The sequence below is a fragment of the Brachyhypopomus gauderio genome, chromosome 12 (assembly GCF_052324685.1).
Source record: "Brachyhypopomus gauderio isolate BG-103 chromosome 12, BGAUD_0.2, whole genome shotgun sequence".
NCBI lineage: Eukaryota > Metazoa > Chordata > Actinopteri > Gymnotiformes > Hypopomidae > Brachyhypopomus > Brachyhypopomus gauderio.
The window spans coordinates 8,534,410-8,556,455 of NC_135222.1; the positions used below are offsets into that span (position 1 = coordinate 8,534,410).

General features: G+C 43.7%; 1 protein-coding gene and 1 long non-coding RNA gene across 2 annotated transcripts; one reads left to right on the plus strand and one right to left on the minus strand.

Moving 5' to 3' along the window:
* Nucleotides 1-5,686: 5,686 nt before the first annotated feature.
* Nucleotides 5,687-7,573, minus strand: LOC143528920 (uncharacterized). Its single transcript, XR_013134550.1, has 3 exons — nucleotides 7,470-7,573; nucleotides 7,028-7,115; nucleotides 5,687-6,952 (listed from the first exon to the last, which is right to left on the minus strand). It is a non-coding gene; the product is annotated as an uncharacterized LOC143528920 (long non-coding RNA).
* kif7 (kinesin family member 7) lies at nucleotides 6,713-21,069 on the plus strand. The gene is made up of 19 exons (XM_077024854.1): nucleotides 6,713-7,143; nucleotides 7,921-8,317; nucleotides 8,845-9,045; nucleotides 11,005-11,395; nucleotides 11,626-12,166; nucleotides 12,641-12,784; nucleotides 13,458-13,655; nucleotides 13,862-14,004; nucleotides 14,424-14,551; nucleotides 14,677-14,838; nucleotides 15,235-15,437; nucleotides 16,189-16,386; nucleotides 16,661-16,786; nucleotides 17,206-17,382; nucleotides 17,676-17,891; nucleotides 18,289-18,495; nucleotides 19,231-19,429; nucleotides 20,255-20,407; nucleotides 20,568-21,069. Exons 2-19 carry the CDS (start codon nucleotides 7,990-7,992, stop codon nucleotides 20,912-20,914), a joined length of 4,062 nt encoding a protein of 1,353 aa, XP_076880969.1. The 5' UTR covers nucleotides 6,713-7,143; nucleotides 7,921-7,989; the 3' UTR covers nucleotides 20,915-21,069.
* The last annotated feature ends 977 nt before the right edge of the window (nucleotides 21,070-22,046 follow it).

The window sequence follows — 22,046 nt, forward strand, 5'->3', positions numbered from 1 at the left end:
TTTGTACTTCCTAATATTCTTGGTGAATTGTCTTGATATGTTTGAGTGCGTGGGAGAGCGATTCAGAGGCGTCACTGAACGAAGCAACAGGTAGAATTATTTTAATAACACACTTGTCGGCTCATTTCTCGGTCTTACGTTCTCGATATTTCGTTTAGCTGCGGAAATCTTATTAGAAGCCAGCAGCACTGGACATGACAGTTAATTCAAGTAAATATTTCTGTTTAGTCTGTTTTCGGTAAAGACGATGCTAATTACAAGAATGACCACGTCAGCGGCACAAAACTGCCGCGTCGACAAGTGTTCATTTTCTCACTGTAATATATTATTCTCGTATTTATACTTACTCTTCGTTCGTAAGTTTGCTTTTGTGTTTGGGCATTTTTATTTGATCCTAACGATTGTTGGGAGGGCGATACTTTATCTGAGAACAAGGTCTTCTCGGCAAGTTAAAACTAAATTATAGCCCACTGTAAGTCTCACATGTCGTTTCGTGGAAATTGCAGCAAAATAATGTTTTAGTTTTGTTTTTATAAATTAACCAAAATTCGTCTAATGAAAAGATGCGTCATGCTGATTTGATGAAAGGTCACACTGACGTCCTGTATGTTTCAATGCCTACTAGGAGATTTCACTTATTTTTTCACTTTGAATTACTCAGAGTTTGGATTTAGGGCCTTTTAAATACTCAAGATTACACTCTTTCTTACTAGGATTAGAGTTAGGTGTAAGTCGGTGTGTGTGACACCTTGGTGAAGGCCCTCTGAGCCCATTTTGAGCACTGTTTCAGCACGGAATGCTGGACAGCTCCGTTTAAAAACCAAACTGATCAAACAGTCGCAGTAAAACAGTTCCTGTAAAAACGGAAACGCCTATTTGCCAATTCCAGTTGTTCTGTGTAATTAATTAAAGTTTATCCTGTCTTGATACTTCAATGTACTTATTTGTATTATACATTTACTGTTTTAAAGGGAAACAATCAATGTTGTGAGTAGATAAATCGTAGTACCATATTCAATCATTTTCCCCCCAAAAAACCCCAAAACATTTAGAAGGAATGTTACTCAGCGTTCTCGGCCTACCGAGAGAAAAACTGCATTTACGTTTACTGTAATGGGCGTCACCTAATTGCAGTTGCTCATTTAAATAACATGCATATATTCTCTATGTCATGGCTTTCGCACAACACTCGCTGCTTCAGCAGGTTTGAGTGAGGTGAGTACCAAATATGTGGTGATACTTAAAAGGTAAAATTTAGATATGACATTTCATTAAATGACTGTTGGTAACAGACTGACGTAATTATACACAGATCTGTGCCTCTATCTCCGTTATATCTCTATCAGACCTGTGTATCTCTATCAGACCTGTGTATCTCTATCAGATCTGTGTATCTCTATCAGACCTGTGTATCTCTATCAGATCTGTGTATCTCTATCAGACCTGTGTATCTCTATCAGACCTGTGTATCAGACCTTGTTCTCAGCTTTCAGTCTAGCTTCCTTTATGACATAATTCAAACACACGGATACTGGAGAACCCTGCTGAAGATTCACTTAAATAGTGCTTTCCTCTGTGCACATTAACCTGAAGATGCCACCCAAACCAAATGTAATTATTAGTACGTGACATGCACACACATTTCTACAGATCTCGCCTGATGTAAAAAAGACAGTCGTCTTACAATAAACAATAATTTAATCTGATGTGAGATTAGGTGCAAGTACCACAGTTTTACAGCAATTTTATAGAGGCCTGTGGGCTTTTGAAGGAGTAGACTAGCTCTTTTGAAGCACCAGGGTGTTGGAGGGGGGAAAGGGTAGATCAAAACATGATAGAATATGTGCAAAGAGGCTCCATTTAAGGACACATTTGATGTACTATTGCAATCTGTGGTGGAGGAATAAGCAGGCAATGCTTGTGGTCCCTGGGGGCAGAGGGGGCACAGACCATTTTTGATGTCGTCTTTCATCGGGGGGGAGGGGGGGGTGGGCTAGAGGCTCTTTGCTTGCAGAGTCAGGGAGACCAGGTTATTCCTGAGAGGATGCACTAAGCCGCCAGTTGACTCCTTCTGCGCTGAAGGAGAGGTGTTCTTAGAAGCGATTGCTGTGTGTGCTGAAGAGACCCACATGCCAGTTCTTCTCAGCAAAGCTGTAGTAGTTTGATGAATCCACCTCTAAACAATAGCTCGATCAGACTGCATGTCCACATGACCCTGCTGCTCAGGACAGAATAAAGAAAAGGTTTAGTCTACAAATGCTAACAAACGCTTTGTAAAGAGTTTTAAAATGGACCAAAGAAGTCTCTGCCTATGAGGGAAGGAATTCGATCATAGGGGCCCCACATGGTTGATGCCGGGGTCAAGCATGCCATGTTACCCAGCAAGCCGTCTTGTTCTGGAGCTGTGTCATGGCAGGTGGGTTCCTCCTGGAGCCTTGGAGTACCAGAACTGGGAGGCCAGGACCCTGCTTAGCCTGCCTTGAACAATCACCCTTCGTTTCTACTCTGCCAACATAACTCAGAAAAAAAACAGTCCTCATAGAAACCACTACTGTGGTCAGATGTTCATGAAAGCTAGTGGGAACCAGCAAGTCTGATTTTGGTCACTAAATGCTGATTACTAATAGCCTGATCTGATCCCTCTTCATTTCACATTTCATTTTACGTTCTGGGGTTATTGCTCCTTGAATACAATGAGGATTCAAGTTATCACAGTTCTCTATATCTTTGGCATGAGGACAGTAGAAAATTATGTTGGTGTTTTGAACTATATTTGTAATATATACTGTAGGGTTTAACCATATTGTTTGGATGAAAGGACTAAATGCCCGGTTAGTGATTAATCTCTTTAAAGTCTGTAGTCAAAACAACAAGGAAACAGCACAGCACTCTTTAAAATTAATATTGATATATAATCTTCTAATGATGTGAATGACATGGAATTTGAATAATTAATACAAATAACAGCTTCCATAATTGTAGCTCACTGCACTTTGTGTATCTTGTGAAACAGTAATTCAATACAAACGTACTGCAGAACATCTAAATTCCTTTCAAAGTGCATCTAGCATTATTGTTCAATTTCCCCCTATGATTGTGTTTGTGTTCATCCCAGTCATTAATAAATGTCTATCTTGCCATATCTAAATTGATAAGAAATTCCCCATTATTTTTATTGTCATGATTCATTAGGAATATGGTGCCTCCTCAGTGTATCTGTACGTAGTGCTGTATGGTATTGTTTGGTACAGTACAGTCACAGGGAGGGCATACAGCAGGTTGTCTGGGCTGATTGGTTTCCTCTAAACCTAATCTACCTCCTGTGTGTAGGGGGTGGGGAAGTAAGAGAGCGAGTGAAAGAGAGAGAAACAGACAGAGAGAGAGAGGAGAAAAAGATTGAGTGAGGCTCCATTCCTTTTTCCATAAATCCCTCAGCTAACCATTTCAACCCAGCACGGAGGACGGAGAAATTAATGAAAGAAGGATTGAATAAAAAGCTATGTAAAATATTTCTGCCATGTTCTCTCCAATAACAAGCTTGTTTGATGATGGTAGTGTAATCAAATCACAGCATAAGGGGAGGAGAGTGTTGTTCCTTAAAGGCATGGTTTTTCAAAGTAAATGCTATTGCTGTATTTTTGCGCTCCCAGCGAAATATTAATTTCGCCTCATTTTGGGGATGCGATATGTACTGTTATCTGCCTCAGCCACATGCTGTATGCTCTGTTTCCCTCCCCAATCACCTTATTTTTGATGGCGAATTACAGCTAGAATTGTAGAATTCTAGTGACATTTGCATCATGTAATATCTGCAACCTACAAGAAACGATCACAATTCAAATGTATTAATTTCTTTCACTCATTAATTTTTATAAGTGTGTAATTGTTGACTATGCAGAGGACATGTTAGTTGTCATATTTATGTCTATGGATTATATATTTATTTTGTCTACGTAGTTTATGATTCATGTTATGTTTTTTATGTTTTATTTATGTGTAGTTATTTTTTCCCAAACTATGATGTTAATTCTTACCTGCAAATAATGAACCTCTTGGTTCTTTTATGGAATCGATCAGTAAATTTTCCATCTCCACTTTTGCTGCTTATTAAAATAGATCAGTTTAATTTTAAGGAGTGGATTCCTTTTTTATGTAGCATATCATGTTTCTGTAGCTTGCATTGTCTTTCCCTTTTCTTCGGGAGTAGTAATAAGAATGATTGCCTATGGTTTATGAGTCGTAAGTCTGCCAAATTGCACAGGCACTTATCGTGATCATTAGTTTCCATTCAGATGGCACAAGGGCAGAAGTAAGCACTGCTGTTCTTGGCCATCTCTCCCCGCTGAGCCACATCACTAGTTGAACAGAATGTAAGGGCTTTCATTGCATCTAGGGGATATAATTTCAGCTTTTAATAATGCATTACTGTTCAACATGGCAACCATTCTATTCCCCCCGGGACTGAATATTCTCAAGAGGTCTTTAGCAAATAATTGAACACACACATACATACCATGATTTGAAAGAGTTATTGTCAAGGTAAATTCTAAAGCTGCTTTACATCGACATAAGTAGCTAAAATTACACACAATTTCTTTCTCATTCCATAGATATTGAGTGCTGGAATCCATCATCAATAAGAGCAAACCTATAGTGTTTCCAACAGGTTTACTAATTCCACCGAACCTTTAGTTGTAATTGTTGTCACATATCCTGATTTGCTTTTTCCATATTCAAATAGATGAATGGATGTGCGCATGCATAACGGATGAATGGACAGACAGATGGAAAGACACATAGCAGGAGGAGTGAAGCAAGCAGGGAACAAACGTCCACCCTATTGAATTTGATTAGAATTACCCCCATGCTCTTACGCTGTTGTTCACTGAGCCACAGACACAGACTAATTATGCAGTTGCTGGAATTACAAATGCTTGGCACAAACCAATAAATCTGTTTCATAAGAGCAGCGTGCCTGCGTTGATGACTTGTACCACAGTGAGAGCCTGGTTGCCAATGGGCACACCCTGGAGTATCCAGTGAAACGAGGACTCTGGAAATAGCCCTCAAATATAACTGAGAATATGGACTAGGCTGCATGGTTTGTGGAAAGGGCACGTGGATACAGCACCGTGACATTATTAACTCAAGACATTTTTTTCCAGGGCCGTGTAAGTCACCTTATATTAGAGGAGGCTTTCTGAGACCACGCTGGAAAGGTTTTTTTGAGTGACGCTCAACTACGTATATACTTGGATGTGATTGTAGTGTTCATAAAAATGTGCAAAAATCAAGAATAAATTTAACAACTGTATTTATAACTGTTTCATAACGAGCCTTCTGTGTAATTCCTTCCTTCACACTATGGAAATGTTTATTACTCTCTATGTACATTTATTTCAATTCACATGCTTTTGGTTCACATATTATTTCCTCAATTAACACCTGATTCACTCTGTCCAATAAAAATGGAAATTAAACTCTGTGAACGTTCAATGTACACATTCTAGTTTATGCTATAATGTTTGGTTCTGCTTTAGTTCTGGGCACTGTGGAAGACTAGTGATTTTGTTGTTTAAAATATGTCAACTGCGACAACAAGTCACAGTCTGCCTCAGTGAGCAGGATGCAAACACACGGCCCTGTAAACGTTTCTTTACAAAGCAGTGCTTGTATACTGCGCTATGGACTGCTAACACACATCAACGTTAAATGCCAGAGAAATGGCTGAAGAACAGTGGCTGATTGGAATGGAATGGAAAACCTCAAGAAGCTTTTGATATTTATTTGATCATTATGGGAAGAAAAACCCATGTATCCTCACTATTATCATCCATTATGAGCCTTTGTGTTCAAAAATATGTTTTAATTGTTCACTTATTTTATTAGCTGAAATATTTTAGGCAAACTGAAATAAAAACATTTAAATCAATGTATTGTTCCTTTCTTGAACAGAACAATCAAGAGTTATTATAATGGAAGATGTCTGCAATAATTCCATACACAACACTATGAATCACACTGTAATCATTTTTTAAAGCTTTGTCACAATTCAGAAAGAATGTGTCACGGTTCAGCTATGAAATTAAAATCTGGAAATAAATATCCTTCTTATAGCTGTGAAAACATATGACAAGATGGCTATATGCAATATCATTATTTCCCCGTTGCCTGTAGGATTGGCCAATGAAATCAATGGCACTATATTTTTTTTATAACAGCACTGTTTTCATATGGCGATTTAGTGGCAATGATTATGAGAAAGAGATGACAGAGGATATAACTCGCATTCATATAGGATGTAGCCATGGCTACCACTACAAGTAGCCATAGTGCAGAAAAACAGTAACGTGTGGCCTTGAGAATGCTTGTGAATACTTCTGGCAGTTAATGTGAGCAGCTACAGCCAAAGTGACATTGTCATAGGTTTCAAGACATGAATTTACACTGGAGGTGCCTATCCATCTGAGAAACCAAAAGCAACATATTGTAAATTGTATGCCCTTGTATGTCACAGAGAGCTTAAATGTATGCATAAGCAAAGCAAAAAAAAATCTTAATAATTATATCTCATCCTTCTCGCCTGAGAAATGTAACCTAGCAAATATCAGTAAATAAAATGTGGGCTCAAGTTCTAAGGTTCAATGCCTTCTGACAAGTACTTTATAAAAACTGCAGGGAAGCACCCCCGTCAGCACATTCTCCATTTAGACTTTAAAAAAATGCTGGACAGTACATGGTGTCTAGACATGAGCGAGTTTTTTTCATGTTTTGGCCTATAATACAGCCTAGCAGAGGGAGAGACTTTCATGAGGGTCAAACGTCTCTTCGAAGTTTTATCCTATGATTTGGCTATGTAATTCCATGAGATATCATCCTGAAGCTCTCAGACAAGACTCGTCACCTATTCCATCCTTATTCCGTGTCCCATGCTTCGAGGAACGTCCCTTGCCTAGAGAAAGGTGGAAATTTCGTTTGAAATTTTGATTCGCACAACAGCGTGCCTACTGTGGAGACAATGGCTGACCTTATTTAGCGCAGGCGTTTGGGAAGACGACTACATGACATCACCACGTCCCTCAATCTGGGGGCTCGAGCGCCTGGATGGGATGTGACTCGGGAAAGATGGAGTCGAAAACAACAGTAAGTTGAGAAGTTTATTATAGGCTTTTAAAAACAAATCACCACGGTTTTACCGCACGGGATGGCCCACTTTTACCTAACCTGTGTACCAAGATTTCCTTTATTAAAAAAAAAGTTTAAAATTCAAGAGCTAAATGCTATACGTGTGTATGCCTAAACTTTTTTTGTTCTTTTTAAATAGCTGGTCTGCTAGCTAGCCAGGTTCCGCCAGCTGAACACTGTAGTTAGCATCGATGCTAACAAAGTTAGATTTTAGGGAGAAATCTCGTAAAAACGCGTAAAGGACGTTATAGAAGGTTTAACCGAAGAGCTCACCAGATAGTTACCTAAATGTTGGTTTGTGTTAGCCTAGTGACTGTACAAACGCATCCTGTACCGTTTGCAGTATTAAAAGCAGATTCAGCCCAAGTGACTCCCTGGCGCATCTTTGTCCAAACACTAAAACGGTTCTAGTGCAAATTACCAAATGATGGTAACACTGTTACCAACCATTAGTATAATTAAGGTTTAAAAAAATGTTTTTCAACATTTTTTTATTAATGCTTCTACATTTCTGTGTGGAAGTAGTTTTTAGAGGATAGACATCTAAAAGGAAACCCGCTGTTTTTGATGTGCTTTAATTAATTTATTTATTTTTAATAAAAGCTGCCAGTTTTTAACCACTGTTAGAGCCTGCAAACATTAAAGTTATTGTTTGCAGACAGTTTGCTAAACTAGTGTGGCAATAACTTCTATTCTATTTTTTTAACTACTTTTATTTGTTTGCTTTGTTTTTAGTGATCATAAACTGACCACAATCATGCCACAGGTCTGTAGAGGTTTTGGGGACTGCTAGTTGGCTTTGCCATGTCTCCCAAAGTGGCCAGCCAGGGCAAGGCGGAGGACACTGCTGTGCAGGTTGCGGTACGTGTGCGGCCTCTTCTCCCTAAAGAGGTCCTGCACGCCCACGAGAGCTGCATAACCATCCACACAGAAGACAGGAGGGTTACTCTTGGCCACGACCGCTGCTTCCACTATGATTTCGTCTTTGAGGAAAGTTCCACTCAGGAGGAGGTGTATGCAGACTGTGTCCAGCCACTTGTCGAGGCTTTCTTTCAGGGTTTCAATGCCACCGTGTTTGCTTATGGCCAGACTGGCTCAGGCAAATCCTACACCATTGGGGAAGCTAACATATGTGAGTTGCTTTTTTTATTATTATTATTTTTAAGTCCATCAACCTACAACACTGTGGCATTTGTAATGTGGTGGATGTCAAATAAAAGATAATCCACTTCAAAAGAGCTAATTGCGATCACAAAAACATTGTGTACATGCCTATTTTTTGACCGTGTTACACTACAGTCTAAAGTAAGGTGTGTGCCATGTCGGCACACAATATTATGGAGTAATCACCTCCTAGGAACATGAGCACGGGGTTATCTTCGTTTATTGTCACCACTCGTACCTCTTCAAAGCTACTTGTGACGGCTGTAGATTTTCTGGGCTGCATCAAGGCCATCGGTTTTCTGGGTTAGAAAAGGCTTGCCTGCTTCTAGTTAAAATCTCCCTATGAGTTCACACACATTTGCGATGCCAACAACACTTCCCCCGGTGCAGCTGTCACTGCGCAAAACCACAGCCCCTCTTGCCATCTGAGATCTTGCTTTTTAGCATTTGGTTGCGGCCAGCTATTACTAACCCAGTGCTGCTTCTTGGCTGAAGCCTCCTTTAGAGATGATGAACATGGGATCATTCCCAGAGCTGTGGCCGAGATCTTCAAGTTGCTGGACGAGAATGACCTCAGCGACTTCTCCGTCAGAGTGTCCTACCTTGAGGTTTACAAGGAGATCTTCAGAGACCTTTTGGAGATTGAGACAGCAAGCAAGGATATTCATATCCGGGAAGATGACAAGGGCAACATAGGTGAGAAGCTAGAGTGATTGGGCCTGGGGATGCAACTTTAGTGTTTCCTGTGCAGCCTGTGAAATGTCTAGGCCAAATGTTGTCGTTTTTCATGGGAAAACAGGGATTTGGCCATTTCATTATCACTTATGTGTTTTATATTTGTTTTGAGTATGTAGAATAAGGAATCCAATTGGTCCCCAAAACCATAAAACCCTAAACTTTACTGTTAATATAAATTTGTAATTTAGTAATTTACTGTGCTCAGTATTCTTAACAACCTAGTTTTCATTGACCACCAATATGCTGACATTCTTCCCATTAACAGTTTCTAACAAGGGTACCAATCCTTTCACTTGAAGTCCACATACTGAAAGGAAACCGAAAACATAAGTACTCTCATCACTTAAATTATAGCAAAAAGGACAAACTGCTCCATTGTGTTTTGACATGTGAAAGATTTAAAAGCTCATGGAACAAGTGGAGCTGAAATAAACAATTTACAGACGCATTTGGGGGGCTTATTTGTACGCGCGGTGTGCCCACGGCTCTCACTGAGGATGATGCAGACAGTTGCCATTTTCTGATAAACGTCCAATAAATAGATTTCAGATTAGCCTACTCCTTCAGATAGGAAATGCACTGACTCATTTTTAGCTGTCATTTCAGATGAGCATCACTAAGGAAGCACTTGTGCTTCAATCTGAATATTTTTAAACCTTTTGTGTGAAATGGTTTTGAGGTGTTTTATTTTTGGCTACAAATTAAAAGACACGAAAGTCTACAAAAAAAGCTGAAACTAAGGCTTGCTTTTGTTTTGCCACTTGCTCCCTGCCACCTTCTCAGATACTTTATGAACATGACTTGATTTGATTAATAAATGCATTGTTAACATTTACAAGACCTTTTTTGTTGCGGTGTAGAATACATGGAGCATGGCTGCGGTAGTATTTATGCAGCAGCGGAACCACAGAGCAGTTATCACTCTGAACGAGGTTAGGGTGAAGCAGTTTGACAAGGGTCTGTGGCATCAGACATCACAGATGCTGCGTCTGGCCAGAGACGGTTGGTAGTAGCGCACTCCCGAAACGCGTGGGGCTTAGCAAAGCGTTTCAGCGTGACATATGCAGCAGTAGAGAACGGCAGGGGGCCTCGTCTGTGGTCGTTTCACAGCCGTGCTGGAGGCCTTGTGAATAATCTATTCTACTTCTGCGCATTACCGACTCTCTCCGCACGCTGGACAGAGAGTCAGTGTTTGATTTGCTGTTTGACCGTGTAAGTGAATGACTGAATACGTCCGACTTGGGGGACACTTAGATCGTTATATAGCCCAATTTTCAAGGTTTAGATCATTTCTGAAATGTACCGGTATTTAATTTTACAATAAACATTTACACGGACAATTGTAGGTAAGGGAACAGAATAAAAAAAATTACGCTGTAAATCTGGAAGCTACAAAATAGTGAGAAGAATGACAGAACCTTTGAATTGACCCATATATTTAGTTCAAATCTGTATAAAACCTCAATGTGTTTAAATACTTTGCAGACATCATTGCTAAGACCTGGTGAATGCAGTTAAGAATTAGGGTCAGCAAAATTCTTTTCAAAATCCCAAAGATAAACCACATATAAACCAAATATTAACCATCACTTAGGACACAGATACTTAAAATTCCTTAACTGTTAATTTCATATTATCGTAATAATATAGGCTGTTTCATTTTATTGCCCAGCCCTGTTATTCAGTGCTTCTCCCCTGGGATTGCAGCCAATTACATTCCCTCTAGGCTGCTAGCCACAGGCAGCACATGGTACAGCTTGGATTCAGTCCAAGTTCCGAAGTGCTGGACTGCTTTGAAGACACTGAATGATACTCATTGGAAAGTGTGTGTGTGTGTGTGTGTGTGTGTGTGTGTGTGTGTGTGTGTGTGTTTTTTTTTTCTTCTCCCCTCTTCCTCTCCACATGCTTTACCCACAGTTCTGTGCGGAGTGAAGGAGTGTGAGGTGGAGGGGCTCGACGAGGTCCTGAGCCTTTTAGAATCTGGCAACACGGCTCGCCACACAGGAGCCACCCAGATGAACCCGCAGTCCAGCCGCTCCCACACCGTCTTCACCGTGCTGATGGAGCAGAGGCGCGGAGGAGGCTCCCGGGCCACGGGCGGAGGCCTCCACGTTCTCTCCTCCAAGTTCCACTTTGTGGACCTCGCCGGGTCAGAGCGCATCCTCAGAACCGGCAACACCGGGGAGCGGCTCAAGGAAAGCATTCAGATCAACAGTGGACTTCTCGCCCTAGGAAATGTGATCGGGGCACTAGGGGACCCTAAGAGAAAAGGCACACACATTCCTTACAGAGACTCGAAAATCACCAGGTACGAAGCTTGGTGTACGGTTCTTATTTGTGGTATATGTACCGTGGGGTTATAATGATGAGGATTTAAAAAATTTTTTTGGAAGTGTTTTGAATTCTGTTGATTTATATATCGGATGTTTCAAACAACATAACAGAGCACATTTGTATTAGTTCTTAATTTTTTCTTAAATTTTTATTTTTTATTAGTAATACTTTGTATTGGTTCTTTAATTTTGCCTGTTGTCTCAGGATCTTAAAAGACTCCCTTGGTGGCAATGCCAAAACAGTCATGATCGCCTGCATCAGTCCCTCATCCTCTGACTTTGACGAGAGCCTCAACACCCTCAATTATGCCAAACGGGCTCGCAACATCCAGAACCGGGTCGTGGTGAACTGCCGTGGGGAGACCGACCGGGTGGAGAGCCTGGAGCTCCAGATCAGAGCCCTCAAACGGGCCCTGGAGAACCGCCAGCGCTCGGAGACGCGTATCCTCGCCCGCTCGGACCCCGAGCGCCGGGTGCGGCCCCTTGAGCCGGACATCGGCAAGCTACAGGCAGAGAGCGCCCACTACAGGACGTGCACGGACTCCGCCTACAGGCTGCTGATGGAGCTGCAGGGGGAGGGCACGCTGAGTGCCGGGCAGCTCCTGCGGGTGAAGGAGTGGCTGTGTGCGGTGGAGGAGGAGCGCAGCGGCCTGACCACGGCCTCGGGCCCGGACAGCGGCATCGAGAGCAGCTCCGCCGAGGACCCGGCCCTGTCCAGAAGGGGCCGGCCGCTCCCAAAGAGCCAGGTGAGCACACGGTGCGCAGGTCTGAGCGGCATCTGGAAGCTAAATGTAATGCTGCAAGAGAGCCGTGTTGAGTGCGGTATCTAAAACCTTTAAAAGATTCCTGACACAGAATGTTGATTTTGTTAAAAATAAAGGGATGCTAGTAGTGGCCAGGTGGTTTAGTTATGGTGCCCGGTGGATTCTGTTTATTGAAATTTTCCCTTTTGAAATTTTCCCAGAATAAAATTTTTCCTTAATCGAAAGGAGACAAGAAAATATACACAACATATGCATATTTTTTGTTTTTTTTTAAAGATGGTTCTGCAGTTAATGATCACATTCTGCATGAACGCCAGATGAAACAATATTTACAGATAATCACACGCTACATTGTTCTAATGTCCTTCACAATTCTTGATTGAACTCCGATAATGAGTCTTGCTATTACACGGTACACTTGGGTTATCTCTTACGCTGTCATGCCTGGTATGCCAGGAGCTGAATCACGTGAAGGAGGAGTGGAGCAGAGAGAAAGAGGACTACATTTCCCAGTTACTACTGCAGATCCATCAGTTAGAGCAGGAAAATACAGACTTCCTGGCTGCACTCGAGGATGCAATGGAGCAGTACAAACAGCAGGTGAGACAATTCACTATCACATGCACCAGAACTTCAAATTTACACAAGCATATTGTAAGAATTGTTATTTAAAATATGTCTAACAATAAAAAATGTATATTGCACTTATGAAAAAAGTTTTCAAAGTGCTTTACAGAGTGAATGAAACAGTTAAAATGCAAAAATTAATCATTTAAATCAGCTTAGTTTCAAGGCTCACCAACAGATTGCATAGCAAATGGTAAGATCATATCTAACATTAATTTGATGAGGTGCAAAAGGCCTTGAAGACATTTAAATATTAATAAATTCTAAAATAAGTTTTGAGAGACACGAATATCTAATAAAGGGATTTGAGAGCCGGTGGAACGTGGTCCGTTGTTCTGGTCCATGTGAGGGTTCTGGCAGCAGCATTCTGAACACACTGTAAATTAGTAATGAAGCTCCTGTATGGTCCACATAAAAGATCTATGCACTAATCCTGTCTAGCTGACACAAAAGCACGTATAAATTTCTCACTGTCATCGGCGACGAGGACGTCATGGCCCTTGGAGATGGTACAGCGCCATGACAACGCGCTGTTTTGTAGCCTCTCCTCGTGCGTTTCATTGAAACTTGGAGGACGCTGAGAGGTGCAGGTCTCCAGGTGCCTCTTGCTGGCGGTGTGGATAAAGTGGCGTGATCTCACTTTCAGAGCGATAAGCTCCAGGAGCAGCAGGATCTCATTGCGGAGCTGCACGGTCTCCTGGCCCAGCCAGGCGGTCTGGGACGGCTGCACCTGAAACAGAGACCCCACACCGCACCCAACAACTCAGTCCAGCAAGGAACACTCGCACCAGGCCATTTACTTCCCCTCCACAGCGAAGACGCAGGAGAAAGCCCTGCACAACAGGTAGACGCTAAAAGCAGTATGTATTTGTAGCTTGCATGAAGCAGATAGTGCAGTGTTTTAATGCAGAGATCAGAACCATGTGTCATTTGAACAGGTTCTTGAACAAGAAACACTGTGGGTCATGGACTACATATAATAAATTAGTAAACCTGCCTCATCAGTTACTGCAGCAAAAATAACGTTAGTTCTGGGCTCTGTGCTGTCAGGCCAAGCCAGCCGCCTCGGTGGCCGCCTGTTCTTTTACCGAACAGGGCCAGTGGGAGTGTGGACATGTGGACACGGAGGACGAGGAGTCACAGGACCGAGAAGGAGAGGACGCTCACGTCAAAGGCCGCAGCGACAACCGCAGGTGTGGAGGTGGTTTTTAACGTACAGCTTCTCTGTGTTTGGTAGGAATGGTGGTCTTCACCCCTTACACAACAATGGCGCGTTTTTACCGTATTTTGAGCGTTTGCGTCTCCAACTAGCTGTGCAGGGAAATGAAGATGCATGCAGGACGTTCTCATGAGACACGGGCTTTGTATTGTAGAGGAAGCAGCTCTCAATTCAGTTGTAACTCAGAACTTTCAGATGGGTATGCAAAAAAAAAAAACAAGGCCTTTTTTGCACTTCAAAGGGTTGATGCTTGGCAACAAGGTTAATTATACGTGTATTGTTTGCTTTCTCCGCATTGTGATTTATTGATGTAAGTGTAGCCTCGGGCCTTTTTAGGTCGAGTTTGTACCATTGATTGTGTTTTCATAGCCTTGTTTACACGGTCATGCACAGATGCGCAAATTCTACCTGGTCAAAGAAAGATGGGCCACTTCAAGGTTCGTGTGGAAGAGCCAGAGCTCCTCTGTCCCAGGTGCTGGGAGCAGGATGCCCTCCAGCTCTGCACAGCAACAGGCGTACATGTAAGTCCGGAGCTAAAGCTGTTTAAACTTCCTAGTCATAGATATTGTAATATGTAAATATGTGAATGGGCAGCAGAGGTTTAGCTTGCCCTTCGTGTTGGGCATGTTGTGTGTGTGTTGGGCAGCTAACAGCAGCGTTGGGGAGAGCTCGGTGCTGGAGAGCCTGAAGGGTGGCGTGTGGGACGTGGGCTCGGAGAGGGGGCTACTGATGGCCCAGCAGAAGATCAGGGAGCTGTCCATCACCATCCGCATGAAGGAGGAGCTCATCAAGGAGCTGGTCAAAACAGGTGTGTGTGTGTGTGTGTGTGTGTGTGTGTGTGTGTGTGTGTGTGTGTGTGTGTGTGTGTGTGTGTGTGTGTGTGTGTGTGTGTGTGTGTGTGTGTGTGTGTGTGTGTGTGTGTGTGTGTGTGTGTGTGTGTTCTATTATTCCAACCCCCATACATGTACAGAATAAATCACAGTAAGGGAAATACAGTAATGAATAACACGAGGCATGTACAAAAATATCCAAAGCACTGGTATTAAACATTAATGTGTGATGTAAGTGTGATGGCTCTAAGAGGCAGCGCTATGTGAATTCATGTGGCTACTCCAGCGTAGCTCAGTGTTTTGCAAAACCCCCCCCCCCCCCCCCCCCCCCCCCCCCTTCTTCTCCTCCACTGACGGGTTCTTCCCACACGCAGGCAAGGACGCCCAGGCCATGAACAGGCAGTACAGCCGCAAGGTGACGGAGCTGGAGCAGGAGGCGGAGCAGGCCCGGGCCGAGCTCACCGAGGCCCAGAAGCAGCTGCAGGACCTGGAGGCGCGGGGCGGCCGAGACGCCTCCGACCGCTCCAAAGCCCAGGAGTGCAGGAGGAAGATCGCCGCCGCCCACAGCAAAGTACAGGTGCGTGTGCGAGTGCTCGCCTGCCCGACCTCCCCGGCGGTGCCTGGTGACGTGGAACTCGCTCGTTATGCTTGTGTAACCCCCCACTTCCCACAAAGCCATACTGGCGATTTTATTTGATGACGACCATTTTTACCTTTTTGTTCGCCAGGTTGGCAATTTTCTAATAACGATAATTTTCTAAATACAATAAGAGGTTAGATTGTATTTTTGGTCTTGGATTGATGGAAGGACTGTACTGTTTTCAGAACGTGTACTCATTTGAATTTCCTTTGGTGTGTTAAGACACCGGTAGTCACTGCCCCCATCTACTTGATCATGGATTTTAGCCCAAACTATCAGAACCTACCAAATACCAGGATGTTCATCCTGCTGCATCAACACACACCATCATGACGTCTTATTTTAACTTTAGTTTTTAAGTATTTTAAACTCCCGATGAAACTTAAGTAATGGGGCTCCAGTGCCACATATATGTTCCGCTTCAGTGTAATCTTTGACGGAGGTTTGGGTTATACAAAAAACGATTTGATGTAAAACCTTATGTTTCGTGTGATGCACCCAGAGAAGACAGCAAGGGTAGAATCAACAATCGACTTACATTTTGACTATTAAACCTTTATTTTGTTGTTTCTCGATACCACATCAGAATTGTCTCACCCGATCCGAAGCCCGCCCCCCCCCGAGGGCTATTTGTTGTAGTCCTCTCCGCTGGGTTTATATGTTTCTCTGTGCTGGTGGGGGGGGGCAGGTCCTGAGGCGGAGGCAGCGGGACACGGTGCAGCTGGCGTCTCTGTCTGCGCAGAGCGAGCGGCGCGTACAGGACCTGGAGCGCAGCGTTCAGAACCTCCGCCTGCAGCAGGAGCAACTCCACCGCCGCCTACGTCAGGAGAGCCAGCAGAAGAGGAGGCTGGAGAGCGAGATGCAGCGGGGCAAGCAGCGCGTGAAGGTGGGGCTCACACACACACACACACACACACACACACACGGCTCGCCCGAGGAGCCCAAACCTCAGCACGCCCCCTTCAGGATACAAAACAAAACAACACTTTTAGCATCATATTGTGTTGGTTTGTTTTTTTTTTCTTCCCCTTTCCCTTTTAGATTAACAATTTTGTCTTAAGATAGGTTGCCTATCCCGACGAGGTAAAAGATCTCTTAGGTGTCTGATCGGTAGGGCAGGTCTGTGATCGTTGGGACATGTCTTCCCTGTCCGTGCACAGGAGCTGGAGATCAAGAACAAGCAGCAGCAAAAGATCCTGCAGATTAAGACGGAGAAGATCGCCGCCTTCCAGAGGCAGAGGAGAAGTGGCAGTAATGGGTCGGTTGTCTCGCTAGAGGAGCAGCAGGTACAAACCCAGAGAAAGCTAACCACAGACTTATCCAAACACCCGAACTTTCTGGTTCGTGTGTGTGTGTGTGTGTGTGTGTGTGTGTGTGTGTGTGTGTGTGTGTGTGTGTGTGTGTGTGTGTGTGTGTGGTGTTTGGCTTTTTTTCTAATGCATTCTATAATTGGTAGACTTGTTTGTAGTTTTGTGTTACCTTGTGGCTTGCTTCAGCATGTTTTAAGCTCACACTCTCTCAGCCCTGTATTTGAGCATGTGTTGTTGATAAAGGTGTGATTTGCCTTCCATGTGGTAAACATGTTTCATCATGTCTCGCCCTGCACCTCCCCACTGGTCTAGCCAAAGATCACATAAAAATAGAGCGCGTGTTTCAGATCCCTGCCGTCCTTTCTTGACTGCCGTTGACCTTTGCCTCCGAGCAGAAGATTGAGGAACAGAAGCGCTGGCTGGATGAGGAGATGGAGAAGGTTCTGGAACAGAGGAGAGGTCTTGAGGACCTGGATGGAGAGCTGACCAAGAGAGCGGATATCCTGGCCAAGAAGGAAGCTCTGCTCCTGGAACGCAGCAGCCTGGAGACCAAGCGTCTCCGCTCTAGCCAGGTCTGTGTGGGCAGCGCCCGCCGCCCTTGCCGTCATCGGTGGGTCGATCCACCCGAAACATCTGCAGGAACGCCGAGCTTGCAGAAACCTTCACCTGTGCCTGATTTAGTTGATTTCAATCTGTCATGAATATGATTATGCATCATGACAAGCCTAGTAAGGACCTTTTGGTCAATGTCAGGATCATAAATATTCCCAAGGTGCATGTCGTAGTCAAAATATAGCAGGTCCAAATACGCAGTGGTACCGCCGTTCCCCCCTGAGGTCCGACGAACCCTTCTCCCCGCCGCCAGGCTCTCAGCAGCAACCTGGAGGAGCTTTCGGGCCGCATCGAGACTCTGGAGCGGGAGCTGAGTGCGCGGAACGGGCAGCTACGCAGCGGCAGCGCCCAGGACTCTCAGCACATCCGCCAGGAGATCTCCAGCCTCCGTCAGGAGAAGGAGCAGCTTCTCAAGCAGAGGGTGGAGCTGGATGAGAAGCTACGCCAGGGGAACCTGCTCTCCTCTGAGGTGGGTCCAGGGGGGTCTCGTTTGTTTGTTTGTTTGTTATGTATTATTTATTAAAAGGGTGGCGTAGTCAAAGTAGTTGTAATGCGACTTGCGATGTGCTTGTGTGTTGATGTAGATGTTTGCTTGCAGTGGATGTAGCACAGCACCACTGCCATGATGGCAAGACCTTCCTAAAGGTCTCTGCGTTAAGCCAGATGCCATTGTTATATTTTTATGGTTGCTGACATTCTTAAAGTCCAATGGAAAGTAAACTGTAGGAAACTGTGCAGTGTGTCGTGAAAATGGTCGTTCTGAGCTCCTGGTGTTCTGGGGCAGCCTGCCATTTCTCCACCAAGCCCACACCGGGTGGCTCTGGTGGCTTTTCTTAACCTCCCGGTCCATCCCCAACTGCATTCAGGAGGAGCGCACCCTGTTCCAGCTGGACGAGGCCATCGAGGCGCTGGACGCTGCCATCGAATACAAGAACGAGGCCATCACGCAGAGACAGAGGCAGCTAAGGGCCTCGGGCAGCATGCTCACCCAGTGGGAGATGAACCTGATGGCCAAGCTCACGTACCTGTCTGCCTCCGAGACGCGCGCACTTCTGTGCAAATACTTTGATAAGGTCTGCACTTTCAGACTTGGTGCGAGACGTTTACCATGGTGTAAAGTAGTAAATTGTGGATACTCTTGTAGATGAGTGCTTCTACATGAATTGCACTTCTTAAGATAGTTTAACACGAATGTATTTTTTTATTACTAATGCTTCCTCAGCAGTGCTACATTTTCCATTCACTAGTTTTTCACTTGATTTTATTTACTATATTTCTTTCGTCCTGTAATTGGTCGTTCTACCCAGCCACCTAAATCAAATCCTGCAGAAGACTTCAGTCTGGCTATCTTATAATTCCACACGAGTCATGCTGAACTGAATAAATATTATAGATCAGCTTATTCTGAAACTAAATGGTGCGTGAAAAATGGTGGCTTCTTCAAAGACGGCAGCACCAGCCCAAATGCAGGCTGGGAATGGCCGTTTGCATTAAATCAGCTGGTAAAGCAAAGCCCACAACCTGTAGTGGTCTGAACGTCCTACGTCATTGAAAATTATGACACATTTCAGATATTAAGGCAAGCAGCCTCCTCACCACAGATGAATAATGTGAAAGAAATCTAATCTGTCTAGCTGGCTTGCAAGTGTCATTGCATACAAATCAGAATTTAGTCATCCTCATTTGACACTGGGTCTTCAGGCCTTAAGAGGTGCACAACCAAAGATGCATAAATGCATGTCCTGGTGCTAACGGCCATGTGAACTGTTTTCACTTTTGCCTTTTTGGTTTTTTGCGCGCGCGTGAAGGTGGTGTCCCTGCGGGAGGAGGAGCGGAGGCTGCAGGTGGCTCTGGCCGAGCTGGAGATGCGGGTGGAGGAGCAGCAGCGCCTGGTGGTGTGGTTGGAGGCAGCACTGGAGCGGCAGCAGCTCGACGCCGACCGCCGGCTCACCCAGCAGCAGAAAGAACACGAAAGGAACGTGCAACTTCTCCTGCAGCAGTGCCGAGGTGGGACCCGCACTCCTGAAGCCCTCGCTGTTCTACTGTACAACACTTTACTCCTCAACTGGCCATTGGGGAATCAAAAGAAGCAACACAACACAGTCCTAAGCCTGCGAATGCTAATAATGAACTTAAAACCACGTTGTCAGCCAGACATCAGTTTGGGTTCCTCACAAAGTAGCGGTTACTGAACAAAAACACATGATCTAAGTGGCAAAACAGACCAGTGTAAAATAAGAAGCCAGTGGCAGTGGCCAGTCGTTGAGAGCCGTTTAATTGCCGTTATTGTTGTGGAAACATAAAAGTGATAATTGTGGGAAGAGGGACAGGCAGGGAGAGGACCCGTCTGCATTTGACATCTACATTCTGGATCACTAACTACAGGGACGATAAAACATCAGGCGAAGTAAATGATAAGTGAAGATAATTATCATCATCATCATTGTTATAATATAGTGATTTGGGTAGCCAATTTACTCTGAAAAAGCACAATGACATGTGAGCATGCACACCAGCACCTGACATTTGTTTCTCTCTAGAACTTTATTATACCTGGATGTTTCTTATGAATATATTGTCTGGTGAAATGGTTTGTTTTGCACAATTGCCTCCGAAAGCTAATTGAGTTTATTTTATGACCAGCATTAAACAGTAGGTTAGAAATCTGTTTAGTAGAACATTAATGATTGCAAGATTTTTTTTTTTCTTTATTGGTCAAAAAAGTCAAGTTATATCATATCACACACCAAAGCTCTAAAGGAAAATGTGTTCCTCAGTAAGCACTGGACTCTGGTATTGGTGAAAGATTCTAATGCGTTTCTCTGACCACAGATGAAGGTTTGGCTGGTAGGCAGCGACAGTATGAGGGGTTGATCCACAATCTCAGCAAGGAACTGAGCCTGTGCAAAACAGCCAATTTGGAGCTCAGCAATAAAATCAGGGACATGTGTGGGCCGACCTCTCAGTCCGTGGATCAGAGCAAAGGTGAGCAGGGCGTTAAGATACCTCGTTATACTGTATGAGTTGTATGACTTTCCATCACCTTTTTGTGTGCATCAGTGCAAGTACAAGGAAGAACCTGGTTATGCAGTCTGTGTCTGTGTGAAACCTCATGTTATACTCTTAATCTGGTGCGTGTGTGCAGAGAGGATGCACCACAAAGGAACTGGAGAAAGTCCCAAATCCACTCCTGAACCTGTGCACAAATCAAGGGAGGAAATGAGAGAGCTGGTGAACGCGCCCCTGCCCCCCACGTGGAGGCGCTCCTCACTCCCAACAGAAGACCAACACTGCATGGAGGAGCTTCGGCAGAGGGCAGCCTGCGAGCTTCCGGCCAACAGAATTGTCCAGTCCATGAACGCTGTGCCTTGGAATGGAGCACCCTCATTGTCCCTCAGCAAAGCGCGGAGAGAATTTCGGAGGTCAAGTCTAAATACAGGACCCATTGGTTCCAATTCTGCAATTATTGATGTTCGGAAAAATCCTCTGTAGAAAAATTATTTTTGCCACATGAACAGGTTTACTTTTACTACCACTGTGCATTACCTTTAATTAAACTGTCTATATTTTCAGTGTTTGATTTAACATTTTCAAAGATATTTTCTTACATTGTATGTACAGTATAAAACACTTTTTAATGGAATGGATCATTGCTTTTTCAGATTTTATTTTATGTTCACCTGTGCGGGATGCAACTTTCAGTTGATTTAGCATATTCTGAATATACAACAGGATGGGCACTTTCAATAAGCCCCTAAATGGAAGACAATTGATAGATATATCGCTCTACAACACAACATTAACATCATAACCTAGCTCATCTTTGACATGAAATGGAAATTAATGTTTCACTGACCAAACATGGCACCTTGCAGTACAGTCTTGGCACTGTATTTACTTTGACATGTTACTGTAAGAGGCGAAAATAGTTCTGATCGACGGTAAAGCAATAAGGACGAAAAATGTGTCGGAGAACAGGAAGCTGAGAGTCCGGACTGTCCGGCCCAAAATCAGACGTCTCACTTTGCAATGAGGGAGAACTGCAGTTTTTACACATTTATTAAGACGTTAAACGTTTTTTCGAACCAGCCATGAGTTGAGCCTAGTATCTTTAAACCTTTTATCCGTCGCACCATTAGCCCACAATTTGGGCAGTCATCATAAACTTAGATAATTATCGTGTTGGCCAGACAAATCAATTACGTTAAATACATTTGTCACTATCTATGCCCATATTATTATTATCTATACTCTAGCCAATTTTCCTGGCCATTTGCTTTCTAACTTAACCTAGCTAGCTAGCCATAGCTACTGCTCCGCCGTTCGTGAAATATTATTTTGTACGCTTTCGTCCAGCTTAAGATAATTTAAATATATTGCGAGTTGGTTTACGTGTAGACAGCTAGTTAACCGGCTGTCTTGGGCACCTTTTACCAGATCTAACGAAAGGGTTTGGCGCTAGCATAGCTCTAGTTAGCAGTCCCACCCGCACATTCACATTTAGCACCTAGCTAGCTGTAGAACTAGCTAACGATAGCTAGCATTACCTTTTCACTAGATACCTTGTCAATAGTTACTGGTTGGTAATCCGTATTTAAACGTTACCCTAAATGTTTTGTGTGGA

Excerpts from the sequence above, each read along its gene's own strand:
- kif7 (XM_077024854.1), top strand. The coding sequence starts at position 7,990 with ATGTCTCCCAAAGTGGCCAGCCAGGGCAAGGCGGAGGACACTGCTGTG. Across the intron at positions 12,167-12,640 it reads GGCCGCTCCCAAAGAGCCAG|GAGCTGAATCACGTGAAGGA; the intron begins GTGAGCACACGG and ends CTGGTATGCCAG. Across the intron at positions 16,787-17,205 it reads TCTCGCTAGAGGAGCAGCAG|AAGATTGAGGAACAGAAGCG; the intron begins GTACAAACCCAG and ends GCCTCCGAGCAG.